General features: G+C 41.0%; 2 protein-coding genes across 3 annotated transcripts in view; both read right to left on the bottom strand.

Annotated features, from left to right (window-relative positions):
• Window positions 1-971: 971 nt before the first annotated feature.
• Window positions 972-9,764, bottom strand: LOC102066368 (acrosin-like). The gene is made up of 5 exons (XM_026792914.2): window positions 3,764-9,764; window positions 3,272-3,484; window positions 2,702-2,967; window positions 2,285-2,421; window positions 972-1,886 (listed from the first exon to the last, which is right to left on the bottom strand). Exons 1-5 carry the CDS (start codon window positions 3,823-3,825, stop codon window positions 1,554-1,556), a joined length of 1,011 nt encoding a protein of 336 aa, XP_026648715.1. The 5' UTR covers window positions 3,826-9,764; the 3' UTR covers window positions 972-1,553.
• Window positions 9,765-9,916: 152 nt separating this feature from the next.
• LNPEP (leucyl and cystinyl aminopeptidase) overlaps window positions 9,917-21,884 on the bottom strand; it is a 49,747-nt gene continuing 37,779 nt past the window's right edge. For both annotated transcript variants that reach the window (XM_074532637.1, XM_074532636.1), the window contains 10 exons: window positions 21,501-21,632; window positions 20,198-20,358; window positions 17,589-17,677; window positions 16,707-16,887; window positions 15,845-16,001; window positions 14,432-14,616; window positions 13,616-13,777; window positions 12,644-12,784; window positions 11,574-11,655; window positions 9,917-10,565 (listed from right to left, as the gene is read on the bottom strand). In XM_074532637.1, coding sequence (XP_074388738.1) covers window positions 10,434-10,565; window positions 11,574-11,655; window positions 12,644-12,784; window positions 13,616-13,777; window positions 14,432-14,616; window positions 15,845-16,001; window positions 16,707-16,887; window positions 17,589-17,677; window positions 20,198-20,358; window positions 21,501-21,632 — 1,422 coding nt within the window. In that variant the 3' untranslated portion in view covers window positions 9,917-10,433. The remainder of the gene's footprint in view (window positions 10,566-11,573; window positions 11,656-12,643; window positions 12,785-13,615; window positions 13,778-14,431; window positions 14,617-15,844; window positions 16,002-16,706; window positions 16,888-17,588; window positions 17,678-20,197; window positions 20,359-21,500; window positions 21,633-21,884) is intronic.

Below are 21,884 nucleotides of genomic sequence, written 5' to 3'. Positions count from 1 at the left end.
AGCAAGAAGACCAGTGTGAGGAAAGATGCAACAGGATGCTTCCTGGATCCAAGTGCGGTGATAGCCTTTTAGTTAAGCTGTCTCATTCTTTCTCTCCCTCTGGCCCTCCTCTCTGCTATTTCTGTGTGTCTCTCTACTGCACATTGACTGTTAAATAAAATCCATACTATTGACTTTAGTGGTGTCTGCGCTTCAGGTGGAGGTGTCTATCAGTAGTTGGATCATAACAGACATGCTGACACAAAAGACTGCTGCTGAGAGAGGGTGAGATGTGCAGCTGATCCTTAGCCCAGGGATTGGCACTGGAGAAGGCAGGTGCAGCTCCTGGAGTGTTTGTGCATTGGTGTTACATCCCACTTCTATGTGGAAGGGGACAAGATTTGTAGATGTTCACAGATGAAAAGGAATGGCAAAAACCAAAAGGATCCAGAAAAACCTCACAAACTCTTATTAACAAACTACACATTCAGCATGGCAATTGGTATATGTTTTGCCACTATCTTCTAATAGTAAGAGAAACAAAAGAATAAAATAATAGAGGGAAGAAGAAGGGACAAAGAAATCAGGTAGAAGAGGAAAGAAGTTCACGGTCCTGGGTCCAGCATTGATCCAGCCAACAGGTGTCCCAGGTCCTGAGAGAATGCCTCCCAGCCTCTCTGGTGAAAGTTACATGGATAAGTTAGATAAGTTTTATATAGATAACTATAGATAAGTTTTCCCCATTCTGGGATTAGGTTTCTCACTCTTCATACAAATGAGGTAGTATGTACAGCCCAGTATTCTGGACTTTTCTGGAAATGGGCTGAGGGGCTTTGTGGGTTTTTTTGTGGTCTTGATTCTCCCTCTATTGATCTTGCTTGCTCCTTAACCCCTCTCCTGCACGGAAGTTGTTCTTTATGTTGTGTGGTCACCATGGACTCAAACAGCAAATTCAGCTCCAGAATGGTGCTGCCTTACCTTCATACGGCTCCCCTTTCCAGGCGCATCTTGTTATACCTTGCCCGCTTCATGGCTATTGGTGTTTAGGGCATAGCAATGCATTAACTCTTTTCTGCTTAGGTTTCTACATTGGTTAAAAAACCCAGTTACTATCTGATGGGGACAAAAATAATCCTTAGGGGAGAGGAGGACTTCACGTTCTTAATGACAGGGCACCATCTGCACCATTTTTTTCCCTTTCTCTTATTTCCCTAGTGTTGTGTTTCTTGCACTTGTAGTTGCAGACTTAAGGTGGCAGATGCTACTTTTCCACTGTAGATATATTAATATCTGTAGGGAGGGCATTGATCTGTACAGAAGGGAGTGTGAAATCCTATTTTTCCTAGATGAGGGTGAAGGGTTCCCTGAGTTAAGGGCTGTTGAGAAATGATCAAGCCAGTAGGATTTTATAAAATTTGGATGGAGAGTATTCTCAGAGTAGAAAATACAGGTATCCTTTTTTTTTGCTTACAATTTAACATTTAATTCAGTTTAATGAAATTCAAATTAATATAACTCTGATGGAAAGGGTTGTGGTCCTTATAGCCTGAACTGCAGGTGATCCATTCTGCAATTCAGAACAGTTTTCCCTTTAAGTACTGCAAGATATCCTTCAGCATAATAAAGAATTGCTTCAGCTTTTCACGTGGAAATGGACAGGGTTGTGCTGGCTCTGTAACTGCCACCGGGGGGGCTGCGGTGTAGGTTGGTGCTGGCGCTGCAGGAATTGCTGGAGTAACTGGCTTCCTTCCTGACATTTTCCAGATCCAGTTGTAGTAGTACTGAGTGGAGCCGAAGACTGAAGGCCGTTTGGGTCTGGCACAGCCTATTCCCCAGCTGGTCACACCAATTTGCCAGAAGGCGCCAATGCGCTTGTCTTCGCAGACAAGAGGCCCCCCACTGTCACCCTGTAGCAGAGCAGAGAGGATTAAGGTGCTTTTGCGTGACCCTGAAAGCAGTTAGAGCTGGCTCCTTTACTCTCCCAGCCCCTGCCAGAACTGCATTCCTGGCAGAGCAAGGCTCTGCTCAAGTGGTGGGACCTGCAGAACCTTGACTCCCTTGGGAGCAGGATGGGGGCCCCCTGTAATGGGGGCTTTCTGTCTCCCCTGTGCTTGGATGTTTCAGGATTCTGGACCCTCACTGAGCAAGGACCCACGGATGGGAAAGAGGACAGAAGCTCCAGTGGTGGTGCAGAGCTGGGACTGGGAGAGCAACTGGCCAGGGAAAGCAGGTGCTAGGCTGTGCTTGGGTGGTGTGATGGGGCTGCCCACACTGCTGGGACTGGGGGACTATAGCATGCTCCTACCTGGCAGGTGCCAACACCGCCCTGCCCAGCACACACGTTGAAGTCGTTGATGTGCCCACTGAGCCACTCGCTACTGTTGCATAGCTGGTTACTGATGTAATGAACCTTGGCCTGCTGCAGGATATCTCTACCTGATGCTGTGAGCAGAGAAAGGAATGAGTTCCCAGCAGCTCCTTGCCCATTCTCCTGGCCTGTGTGTTGAAATCGTTCCCTACGGCTTGGTTCTGCCTCTGGAGAGCTGTTGGAGTGCTGTGTCACTGCTGTCTGGCATTGGGCAGCAGGTCAGGCCCATCTCTCCAGAGGCATATGTCCCACAGCCCAACTCTCATTTTGGCCTCTGCTGTCAGGAAGACCCAGCCATCCCTCCCTGCTGTGCCAGCCATGCCCTCAGTGCACAGGTCCTTTATGGGAACTCACATTTTACAATTCTGTCACCCCAGCCAGCAATGTAGCAGTTGTTCATGTTTGACAATTTCACCGAAGGTGCAGGTAGGCAGGCGGTCTGAATATTGGACCTGCACCGGACTGGCATGTCCAATTCCACCAAGGCCATGTCATGGAACTCAAGACGAGGAACATAGTCTTCGTGCATGATCAGTCGCTTAATCCGGCGCACTTCCACATTAGGGCCTGTTTCGGCCAATGAGGTGGCCCCAAGCACGATGGCCCACTCGCTGAGGTCGCTGGAAGGCAGATGGAGAGAGGGGTGAGGGGATGTAGAATCATGTGCTGTGACAGCCCAGCACTTCCCTGCCTTCTGCTTCCTGAGGCAGAGAGGAAAGACAGAACTACAGACAGTGAAAGTAGACTCAAGATATGTTAAGCTGGAGGCTGCTAGGAAGCAGTGGCATGAGCCCAGTCTTCTGCCTGAGCAGTCTCTCAGCTGGGCCCTGCAATGGCCTGGTGCTAGGCACACTGCAAGGAAATGGGATGGGAATAGCATGCACTGGTGGTGTGGGGATATCCCTCTACCCTGGTCCTCCTTACTTGGTACGGTTGATAAAGCAGTGGGCAGCTGTGAGGAGCCACTGTGAGCTGATGAGAGTCCCTCCACAGACATGGATAGACACAGGTGGGTTCCAGTAGCAACGGACACTGGCAATTCCTGCCCAGGCCCCAGTCCCTGGCAGGACATCTGAGCCACCCACAACGCGTGTGGAGCCGAGGGTACTACCCATGGGCCGGAGACCACAGGTGTCTCTGTAAGCAGAAAGTCATTACCGTCCTGTGAGAAGGCTTGCACAAGGTTTGGTTGCAAAGCCAGCAGGGCCAGAGGTGGGTGGGCCTGGGCATATGTCGGCCCGTTTCTGCTTGAGCCCTGTAGACAAGCGGCGCCAGCAGCCTGGGCGCTGGTGATAAACTGAGGCTTCTGCCCAGGGTTTTGGAAACTGGTATGGCCACTGGTGGCAAGCAGGCATCCTGAGGGAGCCCTCTCAGCCTTTGCCTGGGTCTCCTCAGGTCAAGCCTGAGGCTACTTACCCACAGGCGCCATGTGCAGGCCCGCACAGAGCCAGTAGGATGAGGACGCACAGCAGAATCATTGTGGTCAGAGACACAAGTCAGCTGCAAGGAGAGAGGTCTTGTCACCTCCAGTGCTGCTGCCAACGCAGTGCCCACAGAATTGGCACAGCCGCAGTGCCCTTGGCCCCGGAGCTGATGTCACAGAGGGACTGGTTCCATGTTCTGGGCATGGTGCTGGCCTCTGGAGGTGGTGGGGGGAAGGGCAACGTAGAGCCATAGAACAAAAAAAAGGTCTGGATTGGAAAGTACCTTAAGGATCCACTAGTTTCAAACCCCAGCCATGCACATGGATGCCTTCCACTACACCAGGCTGCACAGAGTCCTATCCAAGCTGGCCCCAAATGGTAACAGGAATGGGGCATCCATAGCTTCTTTGGGCAGGCAACCTGTGCCAGCACTGTGACAATGATACAAGATTTTACTTGTCATCCAAAAATCCTGCAGAATTTGCAGCAACAACAATTAAAAGCAACACACATTTGGATTTTTAAAAACAATTTGTGAAATTGTTTTCATTTGCTTTACTTGAGACAGAAAAATCAACTAAACAAATGCAACTTGAGGCCTCAAGGAAAAGAAAGTCTCAATGCCTAAACTCTTTTGGTATTGTTTAGAAAGTAACTGTGAAGAATTCTAATTAAAAGTCATTTTCCTTCAAGAAGCCAGAGCACCTTTACAGTTGAGCCTGTTCATTTAGTTGTTTCCATTGGACTGCTGAACAGCTTACCTCTATTTCAAGAGGTACAGCAGAGGCTGTGCATTTGATTGCTATTTCAGTTACTGCCAACAAATTCCTCTCTTTGATTACCAAACTCCAATTTTCTTAGCTTTCTTTGATGAAGTTCAGAGAGGACCAAAAAGATGGAAGGTTCCTGCCCAGATAGCCAGAGTCCAGTTTCAAGTTCCCTGGTGTGCTGCACAGCACACACACAGAAGGATCAGATGTCAGAAGCCTAAGACACTGCATTTCCAGCTGCTGTCTCCAAGACTTGAAAACCCCTAGGATCTGCATTCCCTTATTACACTGCACCCTTGCCCTCCTTTTTGAGTGGGCAGTTCCAGCCCTTTGGAGGGACCCTTTCCCTTTGGGCATGACTTGCCTGCCCACAGCTGCGTTTTGCAAATCCCAGCTCAGGGAGGCCTTGGATCACACAGGAGAATGAGTGGGACTGCACACATGGCTATCTGTGAAAATAGGCCACTTTATTTCTACAGCAACTAAGTCACCATTGGCCCATTACACACATGTGGAGGAGGAGTGTGGGCAGGACACAGTGGGCCTTTGCCACTGAGGCAACCTTTGGATCAGCAGGCCTCAGAAGGAAAGGATTGTGGTCCACTGCAGTCTGAATTGCAAGCCATCAATCCCTCCCTAGCATGCCTTAGGCTCCAGGCTGCCCACCTTCTAGCTGCAGTTTGACTTAAGCCCGAGATGAGGCTGGGCTTTTGTGTCTTTGAACTCAGTAAATCTGACAAAGCCCTTCCCCTGCCTTGGTTACAGGGAAAAAGGGAAACAAAAATATTTATTTTGGTTTGTTGCTGCATTTATTTGGCTTTTAAGGCAGAAATGCTATTCATGCCATGCCAACAATGGTATTTTGGGCAAAGTGGGCATGAGTTTGATACCTTTGGCTTTTGCAAAGGAAAAGGAGAAAAAGAGGGGGAAAAAATGAAAGAGAAAAGAGAGAAAAAAGAGGAAAAAAAAAGATACAGAGAAAAAAGGAGAAAAAAGGAGGAAAATAGGATAAAGGTTTTCACTGGAAAATGTGTTTGAACCAAGGGAAGCCTGAACATCATGTGGTACATTTCACAAATTTCACCCTTACAGGTTCTTGAGGACCTTTGTTGTTCATGGCCACATCCCATGGCCAAGTGTGATCTAAGGAGGTCTGCAGCTGTCATCTTTGCACATTGAAAGTTGCTGTGGTCAAAACTGCAGGGTTTTGGTTTTGCTTTGATATTTCCCCCAGTTTAGAAATTCCCCCTCCTCCCCTGCTCCCCTGTTTTTTTTTCCCCCTTAGGAACAGGGCAGGAAATTTAGTTTTGGTCTAAAACTCTCAGGCTCTCCCTCTGTAATAAATACTTTCAGGTTACTACTGCATTCAACATAGGCGATAGTACAGGGTGTTTTATATGGGTATGGGAAAAACTACAAGCCTGTGTTTTTAGAACTGCGCATGGAGAAGCCATACCGAGGTGTGGATTGCACGTTATGGTCATGGATTGCATGGAGGCAGGAGTGGATGATGCCTGGGAGGACATAAGAGAGCTGTACATCCCCAGCCCCAGCTTGTACCTTCCCCCTGCTATACAGATGAAGAGGCAGCAACTAACTGGGGAATGATGAGCAATGCTGTCAGCACTCAGTATGAGAAGTCAGAAAGGGGTGTCTGCTAAGGGCCATCAGTAGAAGGGCCATCAGGGTTGTGGGTTTGTCCATTGCACAAAGTCCCTACACCTGCTGCACAGTGTTACAGCATATGCAGCAAAATACGCTGTGATGCTACATTAATAAACAGTTATTTCCACAGTCTTTAAAAAATATTAGAGCTTTTAAACCAAGGGAGAAAGCCTTCCCAGAAGCTCTAGTGTGAGCCTTCACCACAGGGCTGGACAGCTCATAGGTGGATTTCTCACAGAGGCTGCTCCTAACTTGGAGAGGTCAGAAGAATGATGTGATGGGGTGCAGACATTGTTCTGTGATTTTTTTTTTTAATTCTTGAGCTGATCATCATGGGGCTGATTTAGTCTTGCCACTTTGTGCCATGCAAAGATTTTTAAAAAAAACCTGAGTTTTTTATTTAATGAGTCATGAACAAATTGGAGTTGTTCAGCCAAAGCTGAAATTTGAGAAGAGGTTTAATTTCAGGAACACTTGCTGCCTGCGCTTGTTGCAAAGCTGGAGCAAACTGGACTTCAAAGAAAGAACAGGACTGCACCATTAAGGGATACAATGAATATGAAATCAAGAGAAGTTGCCTTGGAAGGATGCACTGATTTAACTGCGGTTTCTGCATCAGCTGGCTCCCCAGTATCGAGAGCAGATGCCACTTTTTTGCAGACCTCTGAATCCTGTGCAAGGATGTGCAGATACCACTGATCAGACACAACCACTGGCATCATGAATCCCACAGCTGAAAGCATCAGAAAGAGGAGGCATTTGCTCCAACAGAGCAGGCCTACTGCAACAATCCACATCACTCACTAATCTCGTGGGAGCTATGTGGGCACTATGTGAGCCTTCTGCAGGCAGGTCCATGTGGCTAGTTGTTCTTGTGAGGGACCTTTTCCCAGACTTTTTTTTTTACACTTAGGGTAGTTTAAGCACGTATTTTAGCTAAACACAGCTTCCTTAGAGGGATCCTGCCTTTAAAAATGGAAGTGTGGGGAAGAAAGCAATCTATCCTTATGCAGAGATGAAACAGATGTTTCTCCTCCATGGCTCTGGCCAAACCTGCACAGACCTAGGGGTAAGGACCTAGCACAGTAATAATGGCTGAACTGGTGCACATCTGATGCCCACTGTGAATGTGAGCACAATAGCCACAGTAACAGGATGGAGCTTTGTCTTCTGTCCCCAGGCACCCCATTCCAGTGGGTACAGTTCATCCTCAGGACCAAGTAGGATGAGCAGCACATCCCTCATGACTTGTTCTCTGAGCTGGATGAAAGCTGTATGAGAGAGGCTGAAGATGCTGAGTGGAAAGAAATGGCAAGGTAAATCCCTGCTGCTGGCTGTGATGGGAGAGAAGTGCCCACAATGGCAGTATCCTTGGGCTCTGCCTTCTGCTCTCTGGAACACTTTCTGCAGCTGCAGTTGCTTGCTGATCTAAGCAGCCTTCTGCTCTTGCCACCACTGAAATTTAGCAATGGAGTTGGAGATCTGGAGTTGAAGAGGAAATAAAAGACTATCAAGTGCAGGATCAAGCCCTGTGAGGCCTCTCTGTCCTTGCTCAGCCTCTGAGTTGAGGAGCTGCACCACCAATGAAAGGGTGCTGCTGTGTCAATAATATCAAAGGCACTGAAGGTAACGTCAAGCCACATTCCTCTGGGAGTGGCCAAGCTTGGTTTGTCACACAGCCCTTCTCTCCCAAATCAACCCTGCCCCAATGCCACAACCTTTTTTGGAAGTCCTGCTGGATCTTCAAATTCTGTAGTTATCCCTCTAGCATGGCTACAGCTGGCTCATTAAGTAAATTCCTAAGGCATCTAAGGAAATATTTGCTTACTACACTTCAGCCTATTAGTCTGCATTTTGTACAGCCCCTAATAGGTGGTGTCCTACATGTGCTAATCTCACTTACTAAGTACTACTTATCTGTACTGAGAATTCCACAATCCTGCATTACCTGGGTTACCTTGAACAGTTCAAGTTTTTGAACCTATGGCTAAGCTTCATTAGCCTTACTCACACTACCTCTAACCAGAATCCAGGTAATGGGACATCCAACTCTCTCTGGCTCTCAGGGTGGAGTGGCAGTCCTCACCTTCCCTTGGAGGCTTTTTCCCAGTCCTCCTAACACTGGGTTTCTGCTCTCTGACCTGCACTGACATCTCACCCTTTTCCTGACCCTCACCCTGCCCTAAGCCATATCCAACAGGAACTTTGCCAGCAAAGGCAGTCTGCCTTGCACCAGCCCTTTGATATTTCAGTCTTCATCAATTCCCAATGCACTCAAAAAAGGAGAATTTTATTTAAGCATTTCTCATGGAAGGAGGAACTGACTCCAATACAACTTATTAATAGGGCTGGAGACTCCCTAACAGAAAAACAATTTTAAAACCTCTACAACTGACATAGCAAAAGTATGCATATGCTACAAATGGTAAAATGAAAAAACCTCCCCAACTTTCCAGGTTTTATTTGTACACTTTCTTGTCTGAAACTCAGCTCCATGTTACTGCTTCATAGTTGTCACTAAAGCATATTAATAGAATAGTGACAATTTTTAGGATTCCAGCGCAGAAATCAGGAGGAAGATGGGATCCTCTTCCACAGTTTTGATTTTAAATTTTTAAAGACTCAATACTGTGGCCAGGAATGAAATAAAACACATGTGAAGGGGCAGAAGAGATAGAAAAGTGGAAGTTTACAACTGACGTCTAATTTAATTTAAGAAGTGACTAGGAAGAAAAAGATGGCATATATATGTACACATACATACAAACACACACATAATATACACAAATATTCAAAGATGGAAATAGTATTTCTGTAGAATTTGAAAGATTTAAAATACAGAAGGAATCAAAGTATTAACGCACGGAGTATAAAAATTCCAAGAATATACTTGATTGCAATTCTCATTCCATAATTTAACAGTTAAAAATAGGCTAGCATGAAACCACAAAAGATACAATGGTAGTGAAATGAAAAGATAAAAAGTATGTTTATTCTTGCATGTATTGAGTATATATATACACTGTAACTCCCAAATGGCTTTTTTCATCACTTCTGAAAGACACAGATTGCACTGCAGGTATTGCATCTTTATAGTGTTGCACATTAGGGTTTTAGCTCCTATTCTTTAAAAGATTTTGAGGATTTGTCTCGCAAGATTTTTTACAATAGTAGAGAAACAAATTGTTAGGATCTAAATTAGAAGCTTTCCTAAAACTAAGGCCATGAAGAGAGAACAATGATGACAAATTACACTGTGATTTCCAAGTTCTCAGGCAATGAAAGACCAGAAGCTTACAAAAATGAAGTGACTGACTAATCTATCAACTGCAAATGCTCTGCATCAAGTGGTGAAATTGAAAGTCAGTAGTGAAAAGGGCACAAATCAGTATCAGTCTAACAGATGAACTAACCTGAAAAAATACAACTCTGTGCAGCTGGTCAGAGACCAATACTGCAAAATCAGTTAAAGTTCAACAATTAATGATGAGATTCTCAAAACTATCTGATCAATTCAGAGTACAAGTTCCAAAGCCACACCACTGTTTCTGGAAATCTCCTCTCTAAAATGCTTGGCTTTGCTGTTTCTTCTTTTCCATATTATCATCCAGCCACTTCTATATATCAAATTGTATATTATTAGTATAAGATTTTTTTTTTAGTGTGTAATTCCTAAAGAACACCATGAAAATAAAAAATCCAAACTTAAATTGAATTGGAGTTGTATTTATTTCGCCTCTTAAACTTTATAACATTCACTACTACTTACATATCTGAAATATAATTCTGTTTCACAACAGCTTCTATATCTACAAATGTGGAAACCACATACAGTTTTGCATTAAGAAAAAATCCACTGCTCAGTGGAGCAGCCTGCAAAGAAGTCATGGTAACTCTTTCTTTCTTACCTGTCAGTATTAACCCTCTGCCAAGAAACTATAACACAACTTCAAAGGAAAGGGCATAAGTTTCACATACAAAATTATATTTAATCATTTGTGCAGATGTTTGGTCAACAGATGAAAACAGTTTTAGGGTAAGTACTTATATATTGCTCAAAATGCTTCAAGGAAAATAAAAATTTATCTGAGACATGCCCTGAGCGATCTAGATTCCTTAATAGTGCAATGTTGCAGTGATCCTCGTTTCACTCTGGCTTTTGCAAATGAAACACAATAACTGCTCACAGAGCTCCTAAATGGCTGACACAGCACAGTATTATACGCACTACAGCAGTTCTTGTAGCTTTGCCAAGTTTCTCTCCATCCACTGGATATTGAGCTGAATTGTGTCAATTGCCTCTTTTACACAATGCAGTTGAGAACTCTCTTCTGATTTTGACTCAAAAAATGACTTGACCTGCATAGCAAGAATAAGGAAAGAAAAAGAAAATCTTAATTAAAATCAATATTAGCCAGATAAATAAGTTCTGTAGCAAAGGCTATACACACATGTTGCAGCAAATCTGTTTTTGAGAATTGTTTGTATCTATGCATTAAGCAAACCTCTCAAAGGATTTCCCAAAATGCAAGGAAAGCATTTTTCACACATACAGCACCAATAACTCATTTGGTTTCAATATGTCATTTCATCAATAAACAGATATTCATTTATCATATCACAAAGCGAACAGAAAGTATGCAGAGTTCTGAAAAAGGAGTGCTATTCTGTGACAAAGAATTGGTTGTTGCAAGCAACCCTCTCCAGCATTCTGGAACAGCCCCCACACCCAATCATCATTATATAATAACTATCAATGCTAACACCTAAAATATTATGGATCAAACCATTAACACCAATCTCTACCAAATTATCTGAATGAAAACGTTACACTAAACCATAAACAATTCTTGATACATTAACTTCAAGGCCTTCTTAGGGAAGACAACAGAACCTTCTGAAAGCTATTAAAGCTACTCAACTTCCACAATAACTCTTTGGGATTGATGATGGAAAAAACCAGCAAAAACCAGTTTTTATGGCACAGTATCACATTTCAGAGATACAGAAAGCAAATCTTGTCTACAAAATCTAGACCAAAATTACATATAGATCAAGTCATTACTTTGTGAGACAGTGTGTTCCAGTGTACAGGAAAACCAGAACAGTATAAACCAGTAACTGGGTTCAACTCTGTAATGCAACTCTGTCACAGACTCAGTATATAGTCTCCCAGTGTCTATGCATATATTTACCATATGTGAAATAGGGAAAGCAACTGATAGGGAAAGAAACTGATATAAATACTCTCAACAGTATGTCAAGGATATAAATAAAATGCGAACATGTGTTTTCCTCATCCTTCAACTAAATGAAAACAGCATTGGCACTAGAAAATAACCCTTTCTGGTAGATTGTGCCACCAACCTCAAGCAGATGTGCCTTTGTTGCAAACTGAGAAGTTGACCAGGTAATAATATTCTGGATAGTATAAGAGCCTAGGTGAAACCTGTAAGACAAACAAATATTTTCAGCCAGGAGACACTTTAAGATGCAGTTTTGGCTTATGTATGCATTCTTTTCTACTTTTTCTACTTTTTTGTTTAGTAGTTTAAAAATATTAAAAGCACCTAAATACAATACCTTACATTACAATTACATACCTTATTTTTCAGAAGAAATAAATGTTCTTAGAAATACAAGCCTCTAGCTCCCTATTCCCTCTAAAATGTAACATCAGAGCAAGAGCCATGGAAAATTTTCAAACTTCTATCAATAACAGATCAAATAGTAAAGAACTGAGGACACCACACAGTGAATATCAAGATCTGTATTTGTGGTACGTATATGTTCTAAAGCTCTACCAGAATTGAACTTGGAACCAGGTTTTCCTTCAAGCAAAATAACTGTAATATTGGTTATAAAGAGCTTGCTAGAGCAGAAGTTTTCATAGAGGAGAAACTTTTCAATCAGAATGAAACTATTTAAAATCAAATCTGGGATTTAGAAACGGACGTTTCTAGTATTGTTGGCTTTCTGAAGACTTGGGGGGCCAGCTTTCCTGCTGGGTATCCTTCAAGGACAGTGAAAGACAACATATTTCTGAAGCAAGTGGGATATTTTGGTTACTTGGTTTTAGGAGTGGCAATTCAGAAAATATAAATGCGGAATTATTTCCCTGGAATCCATTTGAATCATTTATGTTTGATCCACATAAATATCTTTCAACTGAACCAATCATTTTAGAGACAGCAACCTTTCAAGACAAATTAGGATCAAGATTGTTCAGAATTACTGTGAGGCTCTAGGATGATTGTTGGGAGTTCAAATTTAATATAGCAAGTTATATTTGCAAACTCTGATTTTAAAACATGATTTAGAATTTTAATATGAACATTCTTATATGAACACTCATATTTATGGTCTTGTTTGAAACAAAGAAACATGTGCTTTTGCCACTGTGAGGTTGAAAGTTTCAGCTGCATGAAAAGCCTTACTTTCGTGTAAGCTTTTCCCAGTTCTCTTTGACGAAGTCCCAGGCCAGCAAATATCCAGGCAAACTCTGGCTAACGGTTGATATGATATGTGAAAGCTCCTGTGACCTGATGATTTCTCCTTCAAGACTGTTCTGCATTAGCCTAGGAGACAAAGCATATGCAAAGAGACAGGAAAAATCCCCATGATTCGTATGTTCACATGGGTTTCCTAAAAGTCCTCATTTAGATGGAAAAATGATATAACACATCAAGCAAGGAAATTCTAGCACCTGGAAGAAATCAATGTTACATTTTATTACAACAACTCTATTTACTTAAGAAGTAAATTTAATTTCCAGAAGTCAGAATGACCTTAGCAAGTACCTGAATTTTCACTGGGCTTGGAAAAGATGAAGTAAATTCTAATAACTTGTAAAAGAAAAACAACACATTGAAGATGTAAGAGAGGGAAGCTGAAGATGAAATTAGCAGACAAGTCTGCATTGTCCATGCAGTATTAAGATTTAGTCTACAGAGAGGAACATAATGTAAAGTCAAATTTTCACTCAAATAAAGAAATGGAAAAAAGAAGAGCAAAAAAACCCAAACAACAAATATACCTCAACTAGTTATTATTTTGATTATAAATATTTATCAATCTTTTAAGGCTCTATAGAGCAGTCTGCAATTTTGCTACCTGCACTGCAAAATCTGAAATTCTGTGTTACCAGTAATGCAAAGCCTGTAAGTTAAATTCTTTTTTCTTTATGCATATTCAGAATTTGGTTTTTTGTGTTGCTCTGTTACATAAGTTATTTTTAAGTGAAAAATACAAGGTTCTTTGTGTGTATGGAAGCCTGTGCAAAACATTTGGATGGATCTTCTTTAGCAATCAGAAATTTTTTCAACAATAGAAAAAAGGAAATGCACTTTTCCTGGAAGATTTTATCACTTGTAATTTCCACAGCATACAACTTTTTGGCTCCTTCATACCAGATCAGCTTTCTGGCATCTTCTGTGCTGGCCAAGGCTTCAATCATTTTGCTTTTCTCTGCTTCAGAAACTGAAGAGAAATACATCTTCAGGAGGAATTCCCAGCCATCATCAGACTTGGCACCAACTGCAAATATGGCTTTCATAACATCACTAGGCAGACTACAGGGAAAAACAAAAACAACAAAAGAAATAAACATAGGGGGTACAAAAATGCTCACCTGAGGAAAGAAGAAAGAAGTCACAAAATTAAAATATTTACTTGAAGGAGATGCCTCTCTTTGGAGCAATTTGATTCTGTAGCAATTGTTAAGATTTGGCATTACTGAATTCATGCCAATCTAATACTTTCAGTCACTAGGAAAAAGCAAATCATTTAGCTACATGAAAACAAAGTAAATTGTACACAAAATTGAGAATTTTCTACAGTTAAAAATGCACATGGATCCACAGCAGAAGGAATTCTGCATGATAAAAACGTGTGCTTCGGCTTTGCCACTAAGTAATGTTCTTTCAGCATGCAGCTCAGGAAATGCAGATGAAAAAATATTTATGGCTGGTTTTGCAGTTTAAATGAGAATGGAGACAAGTCTGGCACAGTCACTCTCTCATTGTGAAACAGCTCTTACTTCTACACATGGAACAGTTAAAGACAGAATCACATTCTTTATCAATACTAAGTCGGTTGTAGTGGTGTGGTGGGGTTTTTTTTTTATTGTTCTGTTTGCTGTTGGGGTGCTTTTCCCAAGTACAATGGTGGCAATGTAACAAGAAAGGAGACGGGAAAAAGAAGTAGAAGCTCAGTTTTTGTGGTACCTTACTGTTCCATTAGACTCCATCCAAGTCTCAAACATCCTAGCAGCAGTTGTTCTACAGTTTCTTATATCATGGGTGCAGGCAAAAGCCAGCAGTGTTGACCGGAGCTCTCGTTCAGACAGGGTCCCATCATCTGTCCAGTGCTGTTGATCCATTTTATCTCCAAGCAAGTGCTCTATCCTATGCTAAAGGAGGAAAAAGTTACTAGCAATAGCTAATCCCTTCCAAGAGGACTTTCTATATAGAAAATTAGTTTAAAGTAAGAAAAAATAAAAATTAAAAGGTTGAGCTTTTGAACTGTGGAAGCTAAATATGGTAGTTTTTCATCTATATACTACAACTTACACATGCTATTTCTTAACTGTAGGAATGAGTATCAGATATCACATAAATCTGAAAGATGGGCCAGATTACATGCTAAACTGCACATGGAAACTGAAGACTCCTCTCTGAGCCTCCTGTAGTCAGCTTACAATTACAAGCACTACAGCTTCTGCATGTTCAACTGCTTTTAACTTCACCAAGTCACAGTAAATACTCCTTCATTTAGGACAAAGAAACAACTTTTGTATGTCTATAGGCCAAACACCCTTCAGTTTTGTAGTTCTGTAGCTTGCCAAAACCACAGCCAGATGTGTGATCAGCCACCATATTTCAGCTGAAAATTTTGAACTTAAATAAAACTGTATAGACACTGCATTGCAACCCAGAGCTTGGGCTGTTTATAGCAGATTCTTAACAACTTTAGGTAAATTAAAACATTGCTTTTTTCCTTATGTTTCCTTAAGCACACATTAATTATCCCTTCCTAGCATAAAGAAAAAAATGTCTGCTATTTTATCTAATAATTTAATAATTTTCTTATAGACTCACTTTACTGATGTTTTATACTGCAAAGCAGCAAAGGTCATTTTAAACCAGTAGATGAATATGGACAAGAAGCTCCATAATAAGAAGGTATACAGAGAAATGAAAGATATATACTCATCAAGAACTGAACCTACAATATTGATTTCACTGTCAAGTCTGTAGAATTACATTGCATTATTTCTTTACACCACTGGAACAGGACAATGACAACCATCCTTGTGTTTCTATTTCTACAGAAAACAGTTCCAGTTTTTTATCTTGTCTCTCTACAAAGCACACACTCCCTACAAAACATTTTGGGGCATGTGCGTACGGTACGGAAACAGGGGAAGGAGAGAGTAAGAAGCTGGTGCAAAAAATGTAGCATTCTGGTAAGAGACCATTAGAAAAAGCTGGCAAGACTGGCAACTCTCCAGAATCCCCATTCAACTTAGTAAAATTAATGAATATGTTCAGCAGTCAACATGTAAAAAGAGAATGTAACTATAAAGAACATTACAGCTAATTATTTAGAATTATCATTTATGAAAACCTAAGACATACCATGACTCGTGCTGCCAGTTGTTGTTCACCTTTTTTGTCTACAAGGCTGTATATAAAACTCAGCTGGAACAAAGCTTGAGTAAGTGGTGCAGTGCTGTTCTCTTTGTTGAGGTAATCAATCAACTCAAAGGCCTTTTCCAGAGACTCTCTTCCTAGACTATGGGTCAATGAACACAAACATTAAAGTGGATTACAAAAAAAAGAAGCACTTCCTGAAACAAATCAGAAGTGATGCTTTCTATTACACTAACAGAGAGAGAAGTGAATAGAGGGGGTGACATAAAAAATAACTTAGATGTAGAAATATTCACATGTTTACTTCAGCAAGATTACAACAAAGCAACAATGCCCACTAACATGCCTCCAGTTAAAAATTGAAAATGGGTAAGGAAGTGTGGCAAGGATGTCTGAAAATATTTATCACAAATAAGGGTATTCAGATAGAATAGCAGTTTCCAAAAAGACAATCCAGTATGTTCCACCTCGCCTGCTTCTGACATTGGTGGTGAAACACATGAGAGGGCACCAGTAAAAATTTAAGAGGGAAATAGCTTACTTTTCTAAAGTGAAGCACTAGAGTACAGAAAACAGTTAGCAGACAGATTACTGGACACTAAAGAAAACAGTATCTTCCACAAATGGAAACTATCATGTGACTCTCTGTGATCCAAACAAACAGATGATGCTATAAAGAAGAGGGAGATAACATCTAGAGCATCAGTGAACAGTTCCAACAAGGCTATTGAAGACTGAGTTAAACTTCCTCTAAAGCAGCTGTCTCTAGAAACTAAATCTGATCTTCACTGACTTGGAAAAAACTTGAAACACATATTAAATACCTCTTCCAATGCCAAAGTCTTACCGTGCAAGGTTGAAGATATTGTTGATCAAATTTGCTCTGTCTTTAGGACTCAGAGCAGTGTGGTTTTTTTTCAAGAGATCAATCAGTGTTTTCCAGTCTTCAGCATAGTGTACTACGTAATAGCCATTCATGTCCACATTGAATTTTATCCATTCCACCTCTTCTGGAAGTTCAATGACAGCTAGTAGACAGACAATATGTTATCAGCTGAAACAAACATTTAACAACTGTTTGTCCAAATCAAAGTCTATGAAGTAGACTAGTACCAGAGAGACAGCAAATTCCCACTATTTTCCCCTATAATGACAAAGGAAAAGCCAGTAAGAAGGTTTTGAAAGACAGCTTAAAAATTCCAGGCTGTACTTCCTCATCCCTCTTCCTACACCTGACTGAATGAGCATTATCACAGTCCACCCCAAGTTGCAGCAGTTAATTTTTCTCATTTTGTCCAGCTGTTCTTTCAAACAGCCCCACCGACAGTTCCAAATACAATATTTTCCGACACAGTTAAATAAAATAAACATTTCAGTGGAAAGTTACTTCCTAACATTTCAGCAACCTGGCAGATTAACTTTCACATAACTTGCTCTCTAAAGAACATTTGAGAGTTTGAGAGACTGTGTGTATGCATTGTGATGAAAAGTATAGGCTTTTACAAATTTCAAACCTATGATTCTGTTCCAGATGCTGTCATGTATTTATACACAGAATGCTACAGGGAACCAGCTCTCTGATGATGACAACATCAGCAGTGCTCTGCTCCAGATCTCTGAAATTATTTTGTACTCTGTAAGCCTTCAGCTTCACATCAAGGGTGCTCTCAGAAAAATCATGTACCTGTAACACAAAATTAACTTACTACCAAAGCTTTTAGTCACATACCTGACTTCTGATCCAGTAAATATGCATTAGTGCAATGGGTGAAGTTGCACCTATTTGTTATGTAAGTGAGAGGAATATGCCACAGGTAACTGCAAAGGAAAAAAAATGTTTACTGACAAGTTAGATACGTATTATCTCCCTTGAATGGTTTGTTTCAATTTAATTTGCTGTAATATAATTTAATGTATATAATTTTGTATACTAATAATACTAGCATCACTGAATGCTGGGTAAAATAATAAAGTATAAATCTCCCTTACCTAATCAGAATATGATGAAACAATAAATACACAGCATGTACAGAAATTATTTTTTAAATCCCACCATGTTGAAAAAATGAGTAAATTTTATAGAACAGACTAGATTCAAAGAGACCTTTTAAGGTCATCTAGTTCAGGTCCCCTGCAATAAGTAGGAACACCTTCAACTAGATCATGTTGCTCAGAGTCCCATTCAACCTGGCCCTGAATGTTTTCAGGGATGGGGCATCGACCACCCCTCTGAGTCACCAGTGCCACTGTTCTACCACCCTTATCATAAAAATACTATTCCTTATATCTAGTCTAAACCTACCCTTTTTTATTTTAAAACCATTATTCTTTGTCCTATCATGACAGGACCTGATAAAAAGTCTGTTCCCATCTTTCCTTTAAGTACCTGAAAGAATGCAGTGAGGTTTCCCCAGAGCCTTTTGTTCTCCAGGGCGAACAGCCCAAATTGTCTAAATGTCCTTATATAGGAGAGGTGTTATGTCCATCTGACTGTTTTTGTGAATCGACTCTGGACTCACTCCAACAGGTCCATGTCCTTCCTGAGCTGGCTGCAGGGCTCCAAGTGGGCTCTCACCAGAACAGAGTAGAGAGGCAGAATCCCCTCCCTCCCCTGCTGCCCATACGGCTTTGGATGCATCACAAGATACAGCTGGAATTCTGGGCTGTGAATGCCCGCTGCTGGCCTGTGCCCAGTACCATGACTCCCCCAAGTCCTCCACTGCAACGCTGCTCTTGATTTGTTCATCCCCAAGCCTGTGTTGATACCAGAGGTTGGCCTGACCAAGGACCCAGTGCTCAAACCTGTCCAGATTCCTCTGGATGGTATCCCTTCCCCCCGCCACACCAACTGCTTGGCTGTTGGACCACTCGGTTTGGCGTTACCTACAAATTCTCTGCGGGAGCACTTGATCCCACTGTATACATCACTGGTAAGATCTGAAACTGCACTAGTCCCTGATGCATTCCACTTTTCCTAGTACTTCTTTCCCAGTTCCAGCACGCTAGGTGACTAGTCCAAAATCATACAGACAGTAAATCTCTGGCTGCATTAGAAATTCATCCAGTATGATTTTTACCTGAGTCCAATGTTGTTTTTCTATCTTTTACAAGTTTTAACTAAAATTTAAAAAATTATCCAAGTACAAGACTCAAATTACAAATCATAGTATAGAAACCAAAATTCATTGCACAGCACAAAGACTTTCTTAAGTGAACTGCAAGCTGGAAGAAAAATGCTAAGGAGGCTCATAACAATGATAAGGACTTGGCTATTTAGAGAAAAATATAAATCTAAGTGGGATGAAAGAAGCTGCACATATTAATCTGATTTTGACAGGGGTCCTCTCTATGTATGACTCACATAAACTATTCCTTTTCTGAACCTTTTCATACATGCCCCAAATTTACATCAACTAGAAGCAGAAATTACTTAGCTTAAAAATCCTTCCCTTCTTCCCTTACCTGTCAACCCCACATTGCTTTTCTTTCTCTGCATAACAAAAATAAAACAGAGCCCTCTAAATTCCTACATTTCAAGAGACAAATTTCTTTCACAGACATATTTTTCTGCAAGGTGATGCAATGGACTTAGCTCCTGTTAAATCTAAAAAACTGAATAAAACCAGCAAAATATCAAAAGAATTCACACTTACATATTTTTGTTAGAAGACACTGTCAAGGGTCATACGGTAAGTTACATTTGCAGTAAACAAAATTTTAAAACTACCAACTGCCATATCTTTGCTTCTTCAGTATCAGTGTATGTATTTCCCTTTAGGTTTTGGTACAATAGATATTGCCTCTGTTGTACATTCAGTCATTTGTTGTCATGTAGTAGTGTCATCTTAAAATTTCAAAGCCAAGAAAGCATTGATTCTACTTTCTCTACATTCTTGTAGCAAAGCCCAAAGTATACAACTGAATTTTGGAAGTTAGAAGCAGAGGCTCTAAAGAAGGATACATGCATGTCTAACTTCTGTGAAACTTCAGCAGCCAGCCTTTCTTTAGAGTCTTGTTAAACACACAAAACTTTCTCAAATGTAAAGAAACCTTTACTTATGAGATCTGCCTTTTGGTATTGAAAACCAACTCATGATATCAAGCTTAAAAGCTTCAGGAGAAGGATGCATGTAATTCAGATTACAAAGGGTGTCCCTGATTTTTACCAGTTGTTTCAGTGGAAATAGACATGCACCTTCAGGCAGATACTAGATGAATCTCTGTTACTACCTGCCTACAAAGGAAACACTAAAATGCCTGAATGCAAGACAGAAAGATGTACAAACTTAAGACAGCAGCTTACTTTTAATGGATAAAAGGTATTAAGAAGGTAATAACCTTGCATCTGATGTCCAATTTTCCGGTTCCACACGATACAAGAATTTCTCCTGTTGTACTGAAATATTCTTTCCCTTTCGGACAACTGTGACTAAAGGAAATCCTTTATGCACAATCCACGTCTTCATCATTTTTTTTACATCTAGTGTTCCACTGGTAATCTGTAAAAACAATCATAACATAAAAAGCAAATGGAGAACACTTAATTTTCTTCTTAAGTTACCAAGTAAGTGGTTGCATGATTTTGCACCTGGAAACAATCTACTTTGACAGTGAACTTGAAAATTTCCCTCCACCTTGAGCCCCAGCCATCCAGACAGTTCTTAACCCAATAAAGAGTGCACCTGCCCGGGCCATGAGCTGCCAGCTTTTCTAGGGAAATGCTGTGGGAGACAATATCAAAGGCTTTGCTGAAGGTCAGGTAGACAACATCCACAGCCTTTCCCCCATCCACCAGGTGGGTCACCTGGTCATAAAAGGAGACCAGGTTGGTCAGGCAGGACCTGTCCCTCCTAAATCCATGCTGGCTGGGCCTGGTTCCCTGGTTGTCCTGTATGTGCCCTATAGTGGTACTAAAGATGATCCAGTCCATGACCTTCCTTGGCACTCAGTTCCCGCCAATAATCTGTAGTTCCCCAGACCCTCAGTCCTTCCCTTGTCCTTCTTGACTTCTCTCCACCCTCCCTACCTTGGCCTCTCTGATTCCCACAGCCTTGCTGACTCTAGTCCTCACTCTCTTCTACCCAAGCCCTTGCTTTACTGACCCCTTTACTCTAGTTTTAAAATTAGACACAGCCTTATACCTGCCTTATAATTTGACAGCTGCCTGTACAGTCTGCTTTCCTAAAATTTCATCACACTTTTTAAAACAGAAGATATCACAAAGTTACATTAGTAGAGAGTAACCCAAGACACAACACAACACAAGACCTCTGTGAGGCTGGATATAGCTATTCCTTGAAAGCAAATCTTATCCTGAATTTTATTACTTTCATTCTGGTCTTAACACACTACCCATGTAATTCTAGAGAGGATATGTCCATTCTGGATGGACATGCAGGGCAGTACATATTCACTCATAGTGCTTTTTTGGGATGGTATGCAATGTAGTTCTAGAAGCTTCAGTAAACTTCTCCCTACCTATATGAAAGAATTTTGGAATGAAATGAGCAAAAAATTCAGAGTGCTTACCTCCAGTTTATTATCCTATATTTTTAATCAACAAGGAAATAAATAAAACCTATGATACTCTTTAGAGAAGTTGAGGGGAAAAAAAAAAGAACAGTGTGTCCAAGATGGATACCTCATTCATGCTGTCCCATAGGTCATCACTCTGGGCAGTTCCATAGCTGTGATTACGCAAGTATACCTCAATGCCAGCTTGGAAAACATCCTTAGTGAGATAATGCTTCAGCATCAAAAGAAGTGAAGCCCCCTTTAGGTAGGAAAAAAAAAAAAATTATCAGTAAATTCAAGTTACAGAACTTTTAAAAGCATATGCATATTATAGGTCTTTCACAGGAGTAAATCAGAAGCTAGCAGATTTTATTCCAAATAATAACCTTCAAATATCTACCTTTAAACTCAGTTTCCTTGGGAAAATATTCTTTTACTATTTCACAAACTCCAAATACAGTTACAGAAAACACTAATGTAGTTTGAAAATTTTTCCCAACTGCTTTGGGAA

The sequence above is a fragment of the Zonotrichia albicollis genome, chromosome Z, assembly GCF_047830755.1.
Source record: "Zonotrichia albicollis isolate bZonAlb1 chromosome Z, bZonAlb1.hap1, whole genome shotgun sequence".
NCBI lineage: Eukaryota > Metazoa > Chordata > Aves > Passeriformes > Passerellidae > Zonotrichia > Zonotrichia albicollis.
The sequence above is the reverse complement of the archived record's forward strand: the minus strand, read 5'-3'. Positions and strand labels throughout refer to the sequence as shown.